General features: G+C 44.8%; 1 protein-coding gene across 1 annotated transcript in view; it reads left to right on the top strand.

Moving 5' to 3' along the window:
* The first annotated feature begins 665 nt into the window (after window positions 1-665).
* Window positions 666-23,731, top strand: part of LOC126474489 (uncharacterized) — a 696,215-nt gene continuing 673,149 nt past the window's right edge. Inside the window, exon 1 of the mRNA XM_050101988.1 lies at window positions 666-2,273. Within this exon, the coding sequence (XP_049957945.1) occupies window positions 1,032-2,273 (1,242 nt within the window). The 5' untranslated portion in view covers window positions 666-1,031. The remainder of the gene's footprint in view (window positions 2,274-23,731) is intronic.

A 23,731-nucleotide genomic window follows, 5' to 3' on the forward strand; every position in this document is an offset into this window, starting at 1 on the left:
GGACAGATAATGAAAGCCACTGCGCGCGCCGATATGTAAAGCAGGGCGGGTCTGATCCTTCTGATGTAACCAGTGTTGGCCTTGTGCTTTTCATCCTCCCTCTTTCGCCCCATCATTTCGGCCCTGAATTAAGAGGAACGTTTGTCCCAATGAGGCTAATTTTAAAAGCGCCAGAACCAAGTGGGAGCCTAATCTCGAAGTGTGTCTCCTATTTGCTCATCTGGCCGCGTCTTGGCAGCGTCGTCGCCCGAGGGAGGGGAAGACCGAAAGAAGTGGGGAGGCCTATAGGCACCGTGCCAGAGCCGGCGTTTAGCGGTCAGGAGCTGGCGGGAAAGCCCCTAGATTCAGCTCGTTTACTCTCTCTGTTTTCATAATGAGCGCGTTTGTCACTAAAAGGCGAGTCGTATTCGATGGTGTCGGGTTTTGGGGCGTCGTTTGCCGTGGTGATGAAGGACGGTGTTCTAGCAGTTGTTGTTGCTGCTGCGTCAGACGGTCCAGAGGGTCAGTCGGTGGTGGCCTGACCACGGCAGCAGTCGCGCCCGATGGCGAGGAACACTGACGGTAAAGAAAGAGTGGCGCTTTCGGCGCCGAAGAGAGCGCATGGCGCGACACTCGAAACGTTGTTTATCGCCGGGGAGCCGGTATGGGACAGAAGTCTTGTGTGCCAGCCAAGTCGGTGGAGCCAGGCAGCCGGTGGCGGCGGCGGCGGTGGCGGCAGCGGCGGCGGTGGGGCTGCTATAATTGAAATGTTTGTGTAGAGCGGCGCAGTGGAGGATCGACCGACCGACAGGACGCGCTGCACGTTGGCTTCGTCGCGGGGTAACGGCGGTAGCGCCTCTGGCGCACCCGGGGGCGCTAGGGGCAGGTTCCGAGTGACGGCTGTTCCGGAGGAACCGGGAGACGCCACAGTGCAGTCACCGGCTGGGAAGGCGGTTGCTGCCGGCTTCGCCCTGCTCAAAGGGGCTTCAGCTGTCACCCGTCCGGCACCTGCCGCCGATCTGACGGAATACGGAGCACTCGGTAGTGCCGTCATGTCAGCCACCGCTGCTGCTGCCGCTGTAAGCGTCGCTACCGCATCGAAGTTCTCAGAGCAGGTTACCGGCGAAGTTTCAACGAAAAGTGATTACAGGGGAGCCTGTCGCCCAGGTTGTACCCCGCAACGCGCTGGTTCAAGCGAATATTTTGAGGCCTGTCTGTGCGACGATAAGGCGCACCAGAAACGACATTATTTGACTGTGGAGGTGCTAGGAATGTCGACTGCAGTTGCTGGACGTATTCGAGGAAGCATTCTCGATACAGCGTCTGCTCAGGGTGATGATCATGTACAGACATGCACAAGCAGAAACATGGAAACTGCTTCACCACCTCTTTCTGGAATACATCTCAAGACAGTCGCCAACAAGATCGATAGAGCCGTCATCGGCAGTGGTGAATATTTCGGTGATGCTAGAGGACAGGTTGCTAGTGGAAACACGGCAAGTGATATCGCGCTTTTGGGAAACACAGAACCTGCTCAAGTACGCTGCAGTGCTGGTGGGGATGCGACGCCGGAAGTGCCCTCGACAGCGCCAAATTGCTCAGATATCGTCCCTCTTCCGACGGCTACGTATTTCGACAGTGACGAAAACTTCAACACGATAAATAGCGACATTTCTTCTTTAGCGAGTGACATCTGGATTATGGAGGACGAATTGTGGAGTGGTCACGCATCAGGGGAAGATTCTCCGGCTCCGACGAGGGATTGTACCGTTCCGGACTACCGCGCAGAGAGCGAGGGCGCCGACAGCGAGGTTCCCGCAGAGAGGAGCCATCCCCGGTGGAGTGCGTCCGACGTGGGTTCGTGCGCGGTGAAGGACGGCAAGAGCCGCGGCTGGCAGAGACAGGCCAAAGACGCGGAGCCAGATCGATCCCGCGAGGACGGCGGCCCCGCCCGCAAGGTGTCGGGCGGGCACAGGGGCCGGCGCAGTGCCACCCCGGAGCTGGCGTTCGACCCCTGCAGCTTGCCCTCGGTGTCGGAGTTGGAGGAGGAGTGCGCCGCGCGGCCACCGCTGCCCACCATCAGCGAAGACGGCGCGCCGGCTACTGGCGGCCAGCCGCGCCGCTCGGGCTGCCGCGACGATGCCGACAGCCTGGCGTCCGAGCCCGAGTGCTCGCCGAGCGCCAGCCGCAGCCACACACCTGTTCGCAGGAACTGCAGCGACCCGCGCCGCGCGCTCAGCCGCGTCCTGCCCTTCTTCTCGGCCAGCCTCACCAGCAACGACGACGACTCCGAGGTACTGTAACATCCCACCCGTCACATATCTGGTTGTGGCGTGTGTTCACCCCAGCTAATTGACTAACAGATCAACAGAGAGTGCAAAACTGCCGCAATATCAGATAACGCAAAAAAAGTACCGTGTTTATACTCATCTAGCGTTTCATAAAGACTTAGCAATTTGCAACGAGCTTTACGCATAATTTCAAACCTCTCCTAAACTTTTTCTCGCCCACGTGCTTGAAGGCAAATATTCAATACATTAAATCATTTGTAAACGACTTGGACGTCTTAATCTCTCTTATACGTAGGAGTTCAATTCCTTAAAGAATCGGGGCTGTACTGGTGTGCAGCTAAGGAGGCAATTGTTGTTGTGGTCTTTTGTCCAGAGACTGGTTTGATGCAGCTCTCCATGCTACTCTATCCTGTGCAAGCTTCTTCATCTCCCAGTACTTACTGCAACCTACATCCTTCTGAATCTGTTTAGTGTATTCATCTCTTCGTCTCCCTCTACGATTTTTACCCTCCACGCTGCCCTCCAATGCTAAATTGGTGATCCCTTGATGCCTCAGAACATATCCTACCAACCGGACCCTTCTTCTTGCCAATTTGTGCCACAAACTCCTCCCCAATTCTATTCAATACCTCCTCATTAGTTACGTGATCTACCCATCTACTTAAGCATTCTTCTGTAGCACCACATTTCGAAAGTTCTGTTCTCTTCGTGTCCAAACTATTTATCGTTCTTGTTTCACTTCCATACATGGCTACACTCCATACAAATACTTTTAGAAATGACTTCCTGACACTTAAATCTATACTCGATGTTAACAAATTTCTCGTCTTCAGAAACGCTTTTCTTGCCATTGCCAGTCTACCTTTTATATCCTCTCTACTTCGATCATCATCAGTTATTGTGCTCCCCAAAGAGCAAAACTCGTTTACTTCTTTAAGTGTCTCATTCCCTAATCTAATTCCCACAGCATCATCCGATTTAATTCGACTACATTCCATTATCCTCGTTTTGCTTTTGTTGATGTTCATCTTATATCCTCCTTTCAAGACACTGTCCATTCCGTTCAACTGCTCTTCCAAGTGCTTTGCTGTCTCTGAGAGAATTACAATGCCATCGGCGAACCTCAGTTTTTATTTCTTCTCCATGGATTTTAATACCTACTCCGAATTTTCTTTCGTTTCCTTTGCTGCTTGCTCAATATACAGATTGAATAACATCGGGGAGGGGCTACAACCCTGTCTCGCTCCCTTCCCAACCACTGCTTCCCTTTCATGTCCCTCGACTCTTGTAACTGCCATCTAATTTCTGTACAAATTGTAAATAGCCTTTCGCTCCCTGTATTTTACCCCTGCCACCTTCAGAATTTGAAAGAGAGTATTCCAGTCAACATTGGTAAAAGCTTTCTCTAAGTCTACAAGGCAATATAAAACATAAATGTAACTATGACCGCGGCCCACCGCGAAGCTGAACGCCGCCTCGCGGCGTTGTGGGCACATGACGTCAGAAGGCGACGAGATGGGCCTGAAATAGCGAAGTTCATCAACGAAGGGCAGATTGTTAAGTTCCGGTCCCTATGAACCAGTGGAAATGACGAAGCTGGTCAGTTGTTTGCTTGCTACGTGGAGGTCAGAGGTCTGATCGTTTCGTTGTAACACCCCACCCGTCACTTAGCTGGTTTTGGCGTACGTTCACCCCAGCTAACTGACTAACAGATCAACAGAGAGTGCAAAACTGCCGCAATATCAGATAACGTAAAACAAGTGATAAGGCCCTGTGAATCCTGACTGAACTGCGGTGGCAGCGTTGACATTAATTGATTCAGAATTGATCCATTTTAATTAAAAAGGGGTGCACATTGATGTTATATTCAGCTATTGAACACCAGATGCAAATGTTGAACATAAAATTAAGAAAGTGGCTTGGGGTTTCAACTACTTGATTGAAAACAGATGCAGTCGATTATCACAAATTTATTTTAACTCCTGACCTTCAATCATCACATTGCAAGACTCTCCTAACAGGCAGTGGTAATAAATTGCGTTTACATGGAGTAAAGCGCGATAAATCAAAATTAATTCCTATCGACTGGCCCAGGCATAATGCAAAGTGGGAGAAGAATTCCACAATACACGGCCCATGAAACCCTCATGGAAAATATGCCGACGTGATCCAACAGATTAATCAGTGCCTAACTCAAGCCGGAGCAGGCGCAATATCACCGAGCTCAGTGTGGTGGGGCTTCGTCGTTGTGCGGACGTCGGCCGACGTCGTGGTGCTGCAAGGCTGCACTTGTCTATTCACTCCTAGCTATCTTGCTCAGTACATAGCTGAACCAAATCTCCAAGTTCAAGTGTTCCATTTGCCAAGTCCTAAACTGCAGAGATGCTCACTCTTTCTCAGGTAAGCTGAGTAAAGAACGCCACGTCCGCACTCTAGGCAAGCTGGGAACGGAAGACCACTATGGAGACTTCTCCCAGTCCACTCTTCACCTCAGTTTCCCCTCCAGCAAAATCACTTATGCCAATTGCAACGCAACTCGAGTTAATTATGCGTCACTTCCCAGGGCCGACCATTGCCTGCTCTGGGAAGTGAACAAATTCCCGCAAAATTTCCCTTCCTCTCAACTTCTGCTATTTAGCTCCTCCCAGGCCACCCATCAAGGTTAGCGTCTGCACAAAACACCAATTTTTCCGGACTCCCAGGAGAGTACTTAAAATTCCTTGGTCCTATGTTCCCATCAGAGGCCGGCGTATTTCATTGTCGATCTTCACCTGATTTAGTTCAGACTCTGTGGACCATGAATTCAGCATGAAGTTGCTATAGTCACGAACACGCATATTTTGGCCTCTGTTGACTGCTCCACCATAGCTTTGTGTGACTTTCTGGCATGTTTCACTGAAAACGGGATGACGGACATTTACCAACAGCCATACAAGTTCTCCGTATACTTCCTGGTGCACCAGCATGGGGTCAACCACCCACTCACCGTCACTCATCTTATGGCAGCTGGAGGCCGCGCCCCATTACTGCTTTCTCAGAGCTTGAGCCGCCCTAAGCTGCCTATTGTCGCTTCCCTTCGCCACTCCCCAGCCGGCCACGGTCAACTCGAATACTTCCCTGGGATAAACTAGCCTCCAGTAAGTTGCCGCGTTTCCACAAAGTTTTCATGTCTTGTGAATTACTTTAAAACGACCACCCAGCATTAATTGTTCCAATACGTCCATACTATACCCTCTACAAGATGCATTGTGCCTTGTCAGTCATTTTTGTTCAGCCCTACTGTTCGCTCAACGTGAGTTAGGTGATTTTTAATGACTTCATGTAAGGGGCATAGTTCTTGCCATCTTACAATACACGCCTCATTAAATCACCTCCCACAGTCAAGAGTTGCCGCTTATATAAGTCCTGTTTACTGCATCAGCTTTCTCTCCCCCTCCCCTCCCCCTCTATCACCTTCTGCTCTCTCCCCAAGCCATCCATCTCCTTTCTATCTAATACCTCTCCGTTTAGTAATAATTACACGGTGTGTCCCATTTATTTAGACATCTCCAAATAAATTTTCGTTCTGAAGCAAAGTAAAGAAAAGAAAACAAAAGAAAAATCATTTCGAGCAAGTGATCTGTTCTGAGTGACAGGACATCAATCACATTGGATGGATTTGAATAGAATTTGCCATAAAATGACCATCTGGAGAACGATCATATAATGTACATATTATGCTTAACAATAACATTATCTTGGAACTGTTCCATTTGGTCCGTGTTTGCATAGAAAAACAGTAATATCAGAAATTGAGTCCACCTTGATGCGAAACACCTTGTTATTCGTTTAAATATTATCCCAAACTAGTTTCGGCGATAAATATCACCATCATCAGTGGGGTTTTTTAATCTAAAATATGCAGAAAATGGCATGGTTGTAAAAACACAGTAAAACATTATTACATTTTTACAATTCGTCTTTTGAAATATAGTTTTCTATTGATACTTTCATACTACCTTATTTATTGTACGTTACAGCATGTTTTAAGCAATTATTGGCGCTGTTTGCGACATATTTTCTGTGCTCTTCTTTTTCTGTAGCCGTCTTTTTTACTTAGCGAACATCTTGTCATCTGCAGCCATGTGAGCCATACTGAAAGGTGAATCTCGTATGTCAGCAGCATATACTTGGGGTAGTGGTGCTTAACTGTTTCATCGCAAATTTTTGGAACAGAATTACCGATTTCAACTATATGATAACCATAGTCAGAACTCACAACAGATATACAAGATAAAACATTAATTTAGTAAGAGATTAAAAGCAGAGGACAAAGTGTGAAGTGGACACGATGTACCCCTCATTCTGCTCCATAGCAACAAGTCATAACCGTATAAAAATATGAGTCTAAATTGCCATGTATGCTACAGCCTTAGCGCGTACAAACTCTAGGGATTGATCTATTAGAGGATACCGAACAAAAAAGGTCTAATGATCCTATGTCTGGGAATATATGGTATCCATGCTAGAGACCGTTTATTTAATCATACATTGTTACAGACACAGCGGTCTAATACGCGCTGTGCTATGCAGCCACAGTTAAAGTATGCATGGTTTCTTCCTAGACGATGACACTGTTCCTCGCACGTCATGCCCTAGTGCTCTCTCTCCTCCCATTCACTTCTCCTGCTGACTCACATTGTAGTGTATGTGATTCACCGTTGTACACAGTGGTTCCACATTCGAATCGACAGCCTGTTGACCTCGGTTCCCAATTATTTCCTGGGTGTATTTCAACCTCTGTCTTCCTCTACAGTTTTTGCCCACTACAGCACCCTCTAGTTCTATGGAAGTCATTCGCTCATGTCTTAACAAATGTCCTATCACCCTTTTCCTTGTCAGTGTTTTCCACATACTCCTTTCCTCTCCGATTCTGGGCAGAACTTCCCCATTGCGTACCTTACCAGTCCATCTAATTTTCAACATTGGCTTGTAGTACCACATCTCAAATGCTTCGATTCTCGTTTACGCCGGCTTTCTCACAGCCCATGTTTCACTGCCATGCAATGCTGTGCTCAAAACGTATATTCTCAGAAATGTCTTTCTCAAATTAAGGCCTATCTTTGATACTAGTCGACTTCTCTTGGCCATGAATGCCCTTTACCAGTCTGCTTTTCTTTCTTGCTCCGTCCGTCACTGGTTATTTTGCTGCCCAGAGAGCAGAATTCCTTTATTTCATGTACTTCGTGACCATCAATCCTGATGTCAAGTTTCTCGCTGTTCTCATTTCTGCTGATTCTCACTACTTCTGTCTTTCTTCGATTCGCTCTCAGTCCATATTCTGTACTCATTAGACTGCTCATTCCATCCATCAAATCATGTAATTCTTCTTCACTTTCACTCAGGATAGCGATGCCATCAGCGAATTTTATCATTGATACGCTTTAACCTTGAATTTTAATTTCACTCCTGAATCTCTATTTTATTTCCATCAGTGCTTCTTCGATGTACAAATTGAACAATAGGGGAGAAAGACTACATCCCTGTTTACACCCTTTTTAATCCGAGAACTTCGTTCTTGGTCGTTCACTCTTATTATTCCCTCTTGGATCCCGTATATATTGTGTATTACCTATGTCTCCCTATAGCTTACTCCTATTTTTCTCCAAATTTGCAACATCTTGCACCGTTTTACATTGTCGAACGCTTTTTCCAGGATGGTAAATGGTATGAACGAATCTTGAATTTTCTTTAGTCTTGCTTTCGTTATTAACTGCAACATCAGAAGTGACTCTTTGATGCCTATACCTTTCCTAAAGCCAAACCGATCGTCATCTAACATGTTCCCAATTTTTTTTCCATTCTGCGGTATATCATTCTTGTCAGTAACTTGGATACATGAGCTGTTGCGCTGTTTGTGCGATAATTCTCGAACTTGTCAGCTCTTGCGGTCTGTGTGGCTGATACTTTGCCGAAAATCAGATGGTATGTCACCAGACACAAACACTCTGCACACAAACATGAATAGTCGTTTTGTTGCCACTTTCCCCAATGATTCTAGAAATTATGAAGGAATGTTATCTACCCCTTCTGCCTTACTTGATCTTGAGTCCTCCAAAGCTCTCTTAAATTCTGATTCTAATACTGGATCCCCTATCTCTTCTAAATCGACTCCTGTTCCTTCTTGTATCACATGAACAAATGTTCCCCCTCATATATGCCTTCACTGTACCACTCTTTCCGTCTATCCGCTCTCTCCTCTGCATTTAACAGCGGAATTTCCGTTGCACTCTTAGTGTTACCACCCCTGCTTTCAATTACACCGAAGATTAGTTTGACTTTCTTATATGCTGAGTCAGTCCTTCCGTCAATCATTTCTTTTTCGACTTATTCATATTTTTCACGCAGCCATTTCGTCTTAGTTTCCCTGCACTCCCTATTTATTTCAATCCTCGGCGACTTGTGTTTCTGTATTTCTCAATTTCCCGAACATTTTTGTACTTCCTTCTTTCATCAATCAACTGAAGTATTTCTTCCATTACCCATGGTTTCTTCGCAGTTACCTTCTTTGCACCTAGGTTTTTGTATCCAGCTTCGATGATTGGCCTTTTTAGAGTTGTCCAATCCTCTTCAACGGTACTGCTTACTGAGCTATTCCTTATTGCTGTATCTATAGCCTTACAGAACTTCAAGCATACCTCTTTATTCCTTAGTACTCGTGTATCCCACTTCTTTGCGTATTGATTCTCCCTGACTAATGTCTTAAACTGCAGCCTACTCTCCATCACTATTACATTGTGGTCTGAATCTACGTCTGCTCCTGGGTACGCCTTACAATCCAGTATCTGATTTCGGAATCTATGTCTGACCATGATGTAATCTAACTGAATCTTCCCGTATCACCTTGTCTTTTCCAAGTACATTTCCTCCTTTTGTGATTGTTGAACAGAATATTCGCTATTACTAGCTGAAATTTATTACAGAGCTCAATTAGTCTTTCTCCCCTCTCTTTCCTTGTCCCAATCCCATATTCTCCTGTAACCGTTCCTTCTGATTCTTCCCCTACAACTGCATTGCAGTCCTCCATGACATTTCTGTTTGCATCTCCCTTTACACGCTGTATTAACCTTTCAATATTCTCACATACTTTTTTTCCTTCATCTTCCGCTTGCGACGTCAGCATGTATATCTGAACTATCGTTGTCGGTGTTGGTTTGCTGTCGATTCTGATAAGAACAACCCTATCAATGAAATGTTCACAGTAACTCATTCTCTGCATCACCTCCCTATACATTACGAATGCTACCCCCGTTATGCCATTTTCTGCTGCTGTAGCTATTACCCTATAGTCATCAGGCGAGAAATCATTGTCTTTTTTCCATTTCGCTTCACTGACATACATTGAGCCTTCGATTTCCCTTTCCGGATTTTCTAGCTTCCCTACCACGTTCAAGCATCTGACATTCCATGCCTCAACTCTTAAAAGTTATACTTTTGTTGGTTATTGAATCTTTTTCTCATGATCACCTCCTCCTTGACAGTCTCCTCCCGGACATACGACTTGGGTACTAATTCGGAATCTTCTGGTAAAGGAGAGATCATCATAGCACTTTTTCAGTTACTAACCACATGTGTGTCGTTAATACAATGGTTTCCATTGATTTCTGCATCCTTGTGCCGTTAATCATTGCTGATTTTTCCGCCTTTGGGGGCAGGTTCCCACCTCGAGAACAAGAGAGTGCCCTGAACCTCTGTCGGCTCCTCCACCCTCTTTTTACTTCTTTTGCGTTTTGTTCGTTGCTGTTCGTTGTATTTGGTCGTAGCGGACGTCACATGACATCCTTTGAAGTTCGTTGTTAATCCATTCAATCAGTTATTTTATTAGAGAGACCAGCCAGTTCTCTGACCGAACACGCTGAGATAGCGTGCCGGCTAGCCTTAACACTTACAGCGTGTGCAGGGCTTACTAGCGACAGATGGGCAGTTTTGCCACTGGTTCCTTCACCAGGCGACCAGGATTCCGGGATTTGATCATATTCACTGATAAGGCCATCTTTACGCGGGCTGGTATCGTCAACTTTCAAAACAGGCGTCTATGAGACTGTACACAAAACCCCCATGGTATGGTGACAGCGAATCACCACCATCGGTACAGCTTGAATGTGTGGGACGGGATAATTTGCGACCGTATTTTAGGACCAGTCTTCCTTCCACGTCGCCCAACAGGCTGGAACTATCGGTGTTTCTTGCGGGTGACTTTGTCTCCCCTGCTGGAAGAATTGTCATTGATGATTCGTCGGGTTACATGGTTGCTACGTGTTGGTGTTCCAACCCACTTCGCTATGGACGCATCTCAATCGTGTCTTGCTTGGTCGATGGATCGGACGAGGGTCCAGTTGCATGACCTGCTCGTTCACCGGATCTCAACCTGTGCTGTTTCTGGTTATGCGGCCACCTCAAAAGTATTGTGATGCAGATCCCATTTCAGATGTGGAGGTCGGTAACGGGCGCAGCTGTAAGTAGCACCATCGTTATCGCTACTGTAACCGTCTACGCCAGCAGGTTTGTGAATTGGATAAGAATGGAAGCTGGTAAATAACTGTTAGTATTTATTGACGTAGCAGAATTAGTAAAATTATTAATGTCTCGATCGTTGCGTGTTGTTATGAGAAGCGTAAAACGACGACGACGCCATTCGTTGGATTGGCGTTTCAGTTTTGGCTCATCGTCAGTTTTGGCTCATACGATGTTCCCCATGTCTCATCCAGTGTTACGGTACGGCGTAAGACAGCCTCTTCTTCGCGCTCATAGCGCTCCAAGTGTGTCTGAGCAGTATCGTAACGCATTCATTTCTGCATTTCCGTCAAGTAATGCGGAACCCATCGTGATGCAATTTTTCGCAGGCCCAGAAATTCCTTCAGGGTGCGAAGCACAGCAATATGCGCTAATCCGGTTTCGTGGGCGAGCTCACGAATCGTATGGCGTCGATCACTGTCCACTAACTCGGCAACAGCATGCACTACTACTTCAGAGACGCTAGGACGACCTGTTCGATGCATGTCGGCCACAGTCTGTCGACCTTCGTTGAAGGCTTTTACCCAACGTGCCAGTCTTCTGTACGGCAATGCCGATTCCCCGCACGCCTCTTAAAGAGCTCGGTGACACTGTCGTGCTGTACGACCTCTGGCACATTCAATCTTGATCCAACTCCGTTGTTCCTGTTTCGAAAACATAGTGACAGCGTTACGTTAGACTGATCGCTCACAATTAACTATGTTTCCCTCGATTGTGCGCACGCCGGTGACGTTGGATGGGCGTGTCCATTTGCTCGGGGGTAAGATAGGTATGTCAACAGCGTGTGCCATCGGCGACAGTAGTAGATTCCATTGCATAGTCAACAACAGTGTTGCCACTATGTGAGTGCCAACCTACGTATTACTGTTGCCTGCACCAATATTTTTATTCGTTTCTTTCGTGTTTTTTCAATTTTAGCCAACCATGGATAGTATTAGCGAACTACTCTTTTTACATGAAAGTAATTTGTGGATTAAAACCCACTGAGCCTAAATTGAACGCAGCTTACTGATAAAAGATAGCTCCTAAAAGATACTGAATCTGAGAACTATTTAGTGTGTCGTCGTAGAGATCTTATAACTGCGTACATAATTGTTACTTCGAAATAGAATCAACTGCGTGTCGATTGTTTCGCAGAATTATAAGAAGCCAACTGAAACCATGATTATCTTAATACAGAAGATCCTAACAAATCGCAAACTAAATATGAAATAACAGCATCAACTGCTCCGCGCATCTTCCTCCCATTGAAGCCCAATTATATGCAATACAGAATCCGACATCGAATGTCGACGTGCCTACAGATACTTTCGCGAAACATGTAACAGTTAAACCATCACCATTCTGGCAAGAAAATCCTGTCATACGGTTCACATAACACGAAAGCTAGTTTGTGTTAGCCCACGTACCGACGAAAGAAATATAGTTACGGCGTTGCGGCGCTCAACGAGGGCGTGGCTGTCCGCAGATCACGGAGTCCCGGGTTCGATTCCCAGCCGGGTTGGGGATTTTCTCTGCCCGGGGACTGGGTGTTTGTGTTGTCCTCATCATTCCATCATCATCATCATTCGTGACAGTGGCTCCACTGGTCTGTGTAGAGAATCGGATTGTGTAAAATTTGGACTGTGTAAAAATTGGGACTCTGTACGGCTGCTGATGACAGCGCAGTTAAGCGCTCCACAAACCAGTCACCACCACCATCAACGAGGGCGTGGCCTCAATAGTTGAGGATATTTTGGCTCCACCGCCGAGCGCTCTTCAGTAAGCTGTTATTAAAAATGCTTTTATCAGTCGGCTGTCTCAGTCTGGAGGCAAACGATAAGAAAAGTTAATTGGCACAGAAGCGTTAGTTGATCACACCCTTCACAATTGCTAAATCGCCTACGGACCCTGGACACCGATCCTGCTAAAGAAGATACTCCACGAGACATTTGGCCACCTCTCCTACCTCCTAATGCACAAAAAATACTTACCTTATGCGCCGGCGATGTCGATGCCCTCGGACAAACAGCGGACCGTATTGCCGAGATGCATCCGTCCACATGTCCATCAGACCATTTCCTGGCCTCGTTAAAAGTACAAATCGCGGAGCCGACCGACAAGTCGCCGCTCTTCAAACGCAAAATTCTAGTCGTCAATAACGCAGCTCACCTTCAGATGAGAAGCTATGTTGGTACCACTGAACATTTGGCTCTGAAATTCGAAAATGGCACACATTTGTGGGACGGGAAATATGCTTGGAGTAACGACGGCAGGCTTCCCAGACTGCAGTCGTCGACTGCTGCCTTTGGTTCCACAATTAAGACATATGGTCGTGTGACATTCACGTTGAACTTAGGCTTCTATCGTGACTTTGTGTGGCAATTCATTGTCGCAGACGTGGTATACCATATCTTTGGAGCAGACTCATTATCATTTTACGGCCTTCTATCGGACATTCTCCACCGCCGCCTTCATACAACCACTAACTTAGCTAGCCGTGCGCGTGTACGCTCTGTGCACAACACAGCCGCACGCTTGATCACAAGTGATTCTCCATACTTATTACTCCTTAAACAGTTCCCGGAGATCACTATTTAAGTTACCTTTGCTAGCAGCTATACAGCTTCCAACAATGAATTATGTTTTAACAACGCCATGACCCTCGATCACGTTGGTTACCACCCGAAGAACTGAAGATGACGAAACAAGAATTTACTTTTGTGCTTGCCCAAAGGGTCTGTCGTTCATCGAACAGCGGCCGGATCACGCCTCCCCGTGTAGTTGCAAAGAAGACCATTGGCTGGCTCGCATATGGTGATTACCGGCAACTTGACGCCAGATCAATACCCGGTCGGTATACTGTTCTGCACTTTAAAGATTTCTCATCTAGTTTCCACAGTAAACACGCTTTCTCCACAAATTATTGGCTTGGTTCAAATGGCTCTGAGCACTACGGGACTTAACTTGTGAGGTCATCAGTCCCCTAGAACTTAGATCTAGTTAAACCTAACTAACCTAAGGACATCACACACATCCATGCCCGAGGCAGGATTCGAACCTGCGACCGTAGCGGTCGTGCGGTTCCAGACTGTAGCGCCTAGAACCGCTTGGTCACACCGGCCGGCCACAAATTACTTCCACGTGCCTTGTACAAAATCATCATTCCCCTGGCAAACGTACCTAAGATAACCGTCCGTGTTCCACCCGACCTGTTCTGAGATTAGGAGAATGCTTCTTGAATTATGCAGTGCTGCCCAGACGTCCAATGTTTTATGGTTGATACGATATTGCAGTGTCTGTGTTGTTCCGAATTACGATGCACCGCATGTCCAAAGGAACAGGCACTGCGGTGACTGCAGCGATAAGCGGGAAATCCTGGTTAGTCTCGGTCCGGCACATTGTCGTCATACTATTATACAAATGATGGTCGTCCATATTCGCAACTGCGAATTCATTTCTAGTATTTTATGGACGAAGTCACGGGTGATCTCAGCTTCTGCTTTGTGCTAATGATGTTTTGATGTTGTCCAGGTCCGATACGAAATATCTGGAACATCTACAATACGTCTTTACTCGCCTCCATTCACACGGTTTACTCATCAACCCGTCAAAGTTCGTGTCTGGAGTGTCAAAAGTTAATTCCTGGCTCATCTCAGTAATGCCGCTGCAGGAGAGAGCGAAAGCCATCATTAATTTTCCACACCCTGTGACAATCCGTGACTTGTGAAGATTTCCCGGTCTTCCTAATCTTTATCGCTCCTTCATGTACAACCACACATTGCTGGCTGCTCCACTAAATGACTTCTTACGAGATTCGGCAGAACCAAATCAAGAATCTCGCAGGACCAGCGAAGCAGAAACCGCATTTAACGAGAACCAGCCGCTGTGGCCGAGTGGTTCTAGGCGCTTCAGTCCGGAACCACGCGGCTGCTACGGTCGCAGGTTCGAATCCAGCCTCGGACATGGATGTGTGTGATGTTCTTAGGTTAGTTACGTTTAAGTAGTTCTAAGTTCTAGGGGACTGATGACCTCAGATGTTAAGTTTCATAGTGCTAGAGCCATTTTAACCATTTTTTTTTTAACAACGGGAAGACTGCTATCAGTGAGTCTGCACTTACAGCACACCCTGTTATACAAGTCTATTTCACTTCAATGGCTGATGCATCTGTAAGTGCAATAAATACTGCAGTTCAACAACAAATAGACAAATATTGGCAACTTTCTTCAGTTGGAAACCGTTAAATCCCTCTTAGTCTTCGAATATGGGGTGCCTAGGAAACCTACTTTCTCTGATCGCTAGACAACATTCAGACAAATCGTATTAATGAGTTTTATTACAAAATGAGCAATTAAAATACTTAACTTTGTGTTACACAGATGTGTGGCAAGCAAAGAGCGACGGACAAAATAAGAATTCTCCTTATTGTAACAATTCCCAATTCCGTGTTACAGAGACATGGCAAGCAAGTTGATGCTTCTATTAAAGTTGCAAATCTTGAAGCTGCTGTAGAACTGGGCCCGACCAGTCAGGCGCGGCGTTTATATCTTCTTTATATAGGGACCGCTGGTCTCGCGTTGTCGTCCTGGAGAGGGGTCGGTCAGCTTACAATTGGCTGACGTCTTAACACAGCCCTCAGCGCTATATGGTCCCCGACTGGCGTGCCTGTGTATTAAGTCGGAAAATCAGTGTCACTGTTATGCATTCCTCCTAAAAATCAAAACCGACTACACCAACAGCGGTTACGATACACCACAGAGTCACACTGAGAGGTCTTCAATGAACTCCGCAAAGCTGTTTAAGTGCCCAGAATCGATAGTCGTGTTTCTTAACAGATCTGTTTAAGCGAAAATGCGCCTCATAGCTCATAAACACATTTGCATTGAGTCGTCGTCAAAGCTCATTTGGATACCCTCAGTGAAGTCTTACCGCTCTTACAGCTATCAATGTTTAATTTGCTGAACTACTAGCACTTTATACAAGTGGAATTTTAAATCCGAACATAAATTTTTTTCTGACGCTTTCACGGTTAGTCTGTTAAGTGTGCTGCATGTTGACGTACGGATCGTGTAGGACTCTTGATTGTCTCTCTCACAGTTGGTATGTTTTCCAGGTGTTCTCGCTCTTTTGTCAGATACTGGCAGCATCTTCTATAGAATGTCACATGATCTTCTAAAAACTGTACTTCATCGCAGGATGTTACTGTGACCTCGAGATGTGTGATTAAAATGCCGCCGAAACAGTTGCCGTGTTGTGACGACAGATGCCATGTAGGACAAAGGTGTCGTTTGCGACCACACAGTGCCCTCTTGACTGCCGTTCCCTTGCTATAAAGACGGCGGACAGTCCAAAGTTAAATAATGTATGCTCTGACTCCCTCCCACCACTGACAGCGATGTACTTCCGAACAGAAAATCGTCCTTTTCCCGTAGGTCACCATGTTTTTGTATAAGAGTATTCCTTAGCAGTGTGTATGTCGAAGCATGACTTTGTGCTGCTACAGAAGTCAAAGTACCATATTTCAGTATTATTTCAAAACTTTATGTAGTTACAGACGATGACATCTCTCATGTGGCTACACAGAAACTGAATTTATTATTTATGGTACCTGTGCCACGTTTTGTCGCCTTGGCCATCGCTGAAACCTAAACACTCTCCTGAATAAAAAATACAAATAGTGAATGCACTGAATCGCGATGCACAACTATTAGACGAAATAATAAGTGGCGATCAGAAAGTTTCCGTTTAAGGATGTTGCTGCAGCGTATATGCAACTCAGCGCGACTCCTATGAGGGCACATAAACGCTGACTTGAAGGGAAGGGGTTAGTGTGGCCTCCAAGCGGAAACTCTTTGATCGTCCTTTATAATAAAAGGATTCGAGTAGAAATTGATCAAATCCCAAAAGTTATGAATAATCTGATTGTTCCTAATAAAATAAGAGTATTTCTACGACAATTAGTGGAATGATTGTTGGTACAGATAATTTTCAGTGCCATGAAAATTAAGATTTCTTCTTGCTCTATGCGTAGCTCTTAAACTGAATGCAGTTTACGGATGAGAGAGGTGCGAAGATCACGGAGGACTGCTATAAGTATTTCACAAAAAAATGAGTACAGAGTTACTAGGTGCTTCGGTTGTATCTGATCATTGCTATAGGTTTACAGGGCATAGAAAGTGATTTTCTCAACGAAAGAAGTTCAAGAGAAAGTGTTTTATCGTCAGACTTGCCTCACAAACGTTGTACGTATTAGTTTGCGACTGAAATTAATACAATACTATTAATAAGAAGTTGAAAACAATGTAGTTCTTCATTGGCTAGCTACTTTCCGTACAATATCATAATAAAAAGTAATAATAAAAGTTAATCGTAAAAAATAGTTTTATGTGTATTGTCGTGTTTTTTTTTTCTTTAAATGTAGGGCACTCATTCTTCTTACATTATAGAGCCCAAATTATACAACACTCAGTTTTTTGGTGAAACGGAACCAAACTGTTGACAGGGAAAGGAGGAGGGGTTACACAAAGATAAAGTGAAACTTGAGAAATGAGTGTCATCCTAATCTGAACTGTCATTGTACCAATACACGAACTATCGTCACATCGTTGATAATCTCACTTCGAACGATCTTGACAGTTCTTCCGAAGAACTATACAGCAATCCACAGGCTCACAAAACGACGTAGCTGAAATTCTAGTTAACTGCATCAGTTATGTTCCTCAGTACTGTCCTGAAATATGCGCAGTATTTACTAACCCAGTACGAATCTGGAAACCACAGAGCACTGGTTAACCAAATGAAATAAAATATTTAAGGGTTCAATATTCTCATGGTCAGTACGTGCACAGCGCTCTGAATAGTTGCCTTTCACTTTGGTCTAGCAGTCACTCATGCACATTTTATAAGACATGTCTATAGAGATACATTATTTTCTACTTGTCTATAACCAGAATAATAGCTAGTAAGAATTTGTAGCTTCTGTTCTGTGATGTAAGCTAAATTTCTGTTGAATTGCAAGAAAAACGATGTGGTACATAAATAAAAAATAATTGTTTTTGTTCAGAATCAAACATAAAACATAAGCAGACGCTTCGACCAACCTCTAAAGATTCACTACGTCGTGAAGAAATTGCATTACTTCATTTCAAAGCAGTGGGTGACTGATAGTCAGAATGGACTTTATTCCAGCTGTTACCAAAGCTCTTCTTATTTCGGACCTGAACGAAATCTGTTTGCAGTTTTGTCATATAGAGACATGGTTGGAGACAGTGGCTGTCATGTGAAATAAAATATTGATTGTGTACAACCAGCCACAAATTGGTTTTAGGTTACTTTATTCAGAAAGTACCCACGAAATCTGTTGGTTCAGTGGATGAACCGCACTACGCAGATGAATTCTACCGCCCGCATCTCGTGGTCGTGCGGTAGCGTTCTCGCTTCCCACGCCCGGGTTCCCGGGTTCGATTCCCGGCGGGGTCAAGGATTTTCTCTGCCTCGTGATGGCTGGGTGTTGTGTGCTGTCCTTAGGTTAGTTAGGTTTAAGTAGTTCTAAGTTCTAGGGGACTGATGACCATAGATGTTAAGTCCCATAGTGCTCAGAGCCATTTGAACCATTTCCAGATGAATTCTACCGTCAACAATTCTTCTTCTGTTCATAAATTTCCTGTGTAGTTTATAAATTATATGAACTAAATGTACCAATGAAACTATATTTACAGAAACTATAAATGGAAACTTACTACTAATCCATTATGCTATTCTAAACAGTGTATCTATGACCAATGAGGTTCATGTGATGGTGACTGATTTGTACTAAAGGAAACTTCAACTAAGAGCTGTACACAGCGAGAACAGGGTATAACTGGACTGTATCATCAGAGCCGATGTATCCCCTAGAAACGTACTGGCTCTGTTACAGCTTCTTCATACTAAATCAGCTTCATCTCCTCCTGTTTTGGTACTGCTGTATCAGGTATTACACGCAGTCTCAACGCGGTACTGACTGAAGCTGTTTCCCGACCTTCATGGTTTGCGCTGTTGTGCTCGTATTATCTCCAACGCGCTGTCTCCGTAAGAGGAACTTTTCGCTGTACTTAGATTTATAAACCACCAATAAATGGCTTACGTTATCTCTGAGATAGCTCCGTATCGCAATAAAGTGCCATACTTGTTTTGATTTGCTTTATTGCTGCTGTTTTCCCCGGCAGTGTTACACAGCGATGCGGTTTGAGATAACGTTCCATACGTCTTTACTTTCGGCTTGGTGCTTTCCGTCAGTAAACGTCTTTGATGATTCAGTGTCTATAACCCAGCACATAAGTTTGATCCATAACAACCGAGGGGGAACCCAATGAAGACAAATACGGAACCGAATGAAACAGTGCAGTTATTAAGAAACTGACCACATTTTCGGGAGGATGTGATTAGCTGTATCCCGCCACTCTGATTTACATTTTTCGTGGTTTTCCTGAATAACCTTCAGGAAATACCGGGGTGATCCCTTCATCAGGGCTGCGGTCGACTACATGTCATATCCTCATAGAAGCATGTTTACGTGTTCTGTATGTATGTTTTGAGCTATTTGTTTTCATTGTCTTATCATGACGAATCCTACATCACTGAGAGATGATTTTCGAACTAATTAATAAATACACGCTCGCGTTTCATTATTCAGATCATCATCCTGATTTTCGCCTCTATTGATACCTTCGTCGAAGGGACTTCAACTCGTTACCTTCCATTTTATTATATCTCCTTGATGTGACGCCTTCGGCTTTACTTACGAAGCCACTGCACAGTTTATGGCGGAGGAAACTTCATACCGCTTTCAGCCGTTTTCTGCCCTCTTACACTCCAGTATCGAGCGAGGGGAAATGTGTATACGGCTCTGCAAATTTCTTAATCTGTTTGATCTTATCGTTGTGACCCCTACGCGAAATTTGAGAATGTCGCAGAGTCTTCATGAAATACAGGTTCTCCAAATCTATCCAACAGGGTTCAGGACACCTACTGCCAAGGATTGTGATTTACGTTCCCCGACAATATTTATTACACTTTCATACATGCTATACAGTCTTGCTATGGTGCTAGCAGCGCATCTCTGAATTCGTTCCGTGTCTGTTGTCATACATGCCTGATAACGGCATCAAACGCTGGTACAGTATTCCAGAAATGGTCACACTGGCGTCTTCTAGACTACTTCCTTTATAGCTACACTATCTGATCAAAAGTATCCGGACATCTGTTAGTGGACGACGACTGGGTGTTTGTGTTGTCCACATCATTTCATCATCATTCTTGAAAGTGGCGAGATTGGGCTGAGCAAAGGTTGGGAATTTGTATGGGCGCTGATAACCACGCAGTTGAGCGCCCCACAAACCAATAATCATCATCATCATCATCATCTGTTAGTGGACATTAATAAGAGGGGTGTTCCTTCTTCGTCTCTATGATAGCTTGATCTCTGGTGGGGCGTCTGGATGTCTGTGGGAGAATGACAGTCCGTTCTTCCTGAACAAAAGAAACCGGGGTAAGTACTGACGTTGGACGCTGAAATATGGAGCGAAGTCGACTTACTAAATCATCCCAAAGCTCTTCCATTAACTGCAGTTTGGGACGCTTGGCAGGCCAATTCATTCCAGAAATGTTACTGTTCACAAGCTGTTGCCTCACAGATGCTGCTTGTAACAGGGTGCACTGCCATGCGGATACATTCAACCATCATCTCCGAATTGTTCATCTTCTGTACGCAGTACACAGTTCTGTAAAATGTGTTTGTATCATTCCGCATTTAGCATTTCCTTAAGCGCAGTTAAAGGACCACACCCTAGCCATGAAAAACACCCCAATACCGTACTCCATCTCCTCTATATCCCACTCTTGGCAACATACATGATAGCAGGTAACGTTCTCCACGCATTCGCCAAAGACAAACCCTTCCATCGCACTGCCATAGGTTATAGCATTTTTCATCACTCCAAATCACTTTCCGTCACCCAAAGTCCATTGTTGTCTCTCTTTACACCACCTCAAGTGTCGCTTAACACTGACTAGAGAAACGTGTGGCCTATCAGGATCGACCATTGTACGACGCGTGTTCTTTAAGTAAGTACCGTTTTGAAATTAAAAAAAAGACGTGCTAAGATATCTCAATAATTTTATTTTTATATGAAAGCCTGTACCTTAATCTACGCACTGCCGCCATTACAGTCTGATTCTTCCTTGTTTACGTTGTGTACTGAGTATTTAAGTTGCCTCCGATAATCGTGAGTCCCGCCGACTGTGAAGTAAGGGTTATTATAAGATTTCTTAGTGCTAAAGGCCTAAAAGCGATCGATATTCATCGTGAGATCTGTGCAGTTTACGGAGAAAACATTAAGAGTGATGGAATGGTACGAAAGTGAGTGAGAGCATTTAAAGATGGCCTCACAAATGTGCATGATGAACAACGGAGTGGGCGTCCTTCGATCGTCAATGAAAGTTTGGTGCAGGAAGTGGACAATAAAGTGAAAGAAAACAGACGCTTTACGATTTCCTCCTTGCGGGATGACTTTCCTAATGTTTGTTGTAGTGTTTTGTATAGCATTGTGACCGAGCACTTGAACTACCGAAAATTGTGCGGACGTTGGGTACCGAAAATGTTGACGGATGTGCACAAAACCAAACGTTTAGACAGTGCATTGACGTTCCTTGAGCAGTACCACAAAGACAGTGATGATATATTAAGCCAAATTGTTACGGGCGATGAAACATGGGTGGCCTACGTCACACCAAAATCAAAGCAAGAGTCCATGGAAGTTGAGCAAGGGCATCGTTTTGCTGCAAGACAATGCCCGTCCGCATATGGTGAATCAGACCAAAGATCTCGTCACATCTTTTCGATGGGAAACTCTGGATCATCCTCCGTACAGCCCCATTGACTACTACCTGTTCCTCCACTTGAAGAAACACCTAGGCAGTCAGAGTCTTCAATGGTGATGCAGTGGTTAACACGTCAGGCGGCAGACTACTATAAGGAGTGTATTCAAAAACTGGTACAACGTTATAAGTGCCTCAGCATTGACGGAAATTATGTAGAAAAGTAGATTAAGGTGCAGGCTTTCATGTAAAAATAAAATTATTGAGATATCTTAGCACGTCTTTTTTTAATTTCAAAACGGTACTTACTTGAAAAACACGCCTCGTATCTCGTTCTTCTAACTCCCTAGGACAATCACGGTGCGAGCAGGACTGCTGGTGGCACACTGGAACTCAAGAGTGATTCCTTCCATTGATTTCATGCGATTTTTGACAACCACTCTCAGCGATTCTCCATGGTCCCTTCCTGCAGCACATGGGGTAGGTCTGGTCTTTTTTTATCGATCTGGGCACAGCTTCAGGAAGGGTTGAAATGTGCCTGATGGATTTGCTACTCTGGTGGCATCCTGTGACTAGTCCGTATTCGAAGTCACTGTGCTCTTCCGACAGACATTTACTGTTATTACTGCTTTCCCACAGATAACAGCATACGTCCCGCCAACGGGTCCGCCTGTCGTGACATCTGTTGTCAATTCCGTCCGTATGTTCCTCACGTGAAGGTGTACACTGTTATTTCCTAGAATACCTTCAATAGCCCTGATGTCTTCCATACGCCTTCCCTAATACTGATTGTTCGTAATAGTTCCATTTCATATCGCTTCGCGTTGCAATACTTCCACGATGAGATGTGCTCACGATGCTCTAAGGCTGGCGGGTTGTCGCAACAGTCCGCATTTCGCTCACTGCTGCTGCGACTACAGGAGGCAATGTATCGGGAATCCAAAACGGTATGTTCATCGGCTCTTAGAGCAATGACGTACGTGTTTGTGGAATGACGAAGATTACTGACTGCCCGCTGACTGCTCACAGCATCGCCGGACTAACAGTGAATGGTTGCTGTGGAAACTGAAGTAGGCCTACACATAGCTTTAACATGTGAGGTGAATTTCTGCAAAAACAGCGTGTGAGATTCAACTGAAATACTTCATAGAAAGAACACGCCTTCCAAATAAATTGGGATCCAGTGAACGGTTCGATGGTGGCTATGCAGTAAGAGCCAATTTGTGAGACAAGCTCAACCCCCTCTGGCCTGGATGCGTGCACTGATTCGTTAGGAGTGTGTGTCAGAGAGCGCTTGTATCCTCTCCTGAGTCAATGTAGCACATGAAACTTCTACGTTTTTACTTAAGCTGCTGAAATAACTGAATCTTACTGAATGCTGCTGAGTGCAGCTTAACCTACTGAGAGAAACTGCTACTACCGTCTCGTTACTTACCATTTCAGCACTGACCTACAGAATTTTCCCTGACAAATACAACTCACACTTATTCTATTGCTTTATTTCCCACAATATCCAACCGCAACGCAGTCTGACTGCAAATAATTAACACAAAAGAATGGCTCTGAATCAGAAGAAATCATAATAACCCATACATTTCAAAAGTCACTTACCTCACAGAAAATCTTCATGACACGAGCTACAGCAAATACAGCAAGCAGCAACTACAGCCAGCTAAATAAAAAGATTCTAACTACTGTAAGCTCTAACTATTAGTAGGCATGTGGTTAGAAAAGGAAAGTTGTTGCAGAGCAATCAATGTATTTAGCAGACAATGTATTTAATCAAGTGACACTCACTTCCAAAAATTATATAATCGTCAATAATTCCATTTCCAAAACATTAGCAAATACGAGGGCAGTTCAATAAGTAATGCAACACATTTTTTTTCTCGGCCAATTTTGGTTGACAAAACCGGAAATTTCTTGTGGAATATTTTCAAACATTCCCGCTTCGTCTCGTATAGTTTCTTTGACTTCCGACAGGTGGCAGCGCTGTACAGAGCTGTTAAAATGGCGTCTGTAACGGATGTGCGTTGCAAACAACGGGCGGTGATCGAGTTTCTTTTGGCGG

This window comes from Schistocerca serialis, chromosome 1 (genome assembly GCF_023864345.2).
Source record: "Schistocerca serialis cubense isolate TAMUIC-IGC-003099 chromosome 1, iqSchSeri2.2, whole genome shotgun sequence".
Lineage (NCBI taxonomy): Eukaryota > Metazoa > Arthropoda > Insecta > Orthoptera > Acrididae > Schistocerca > Schistocerca serialis.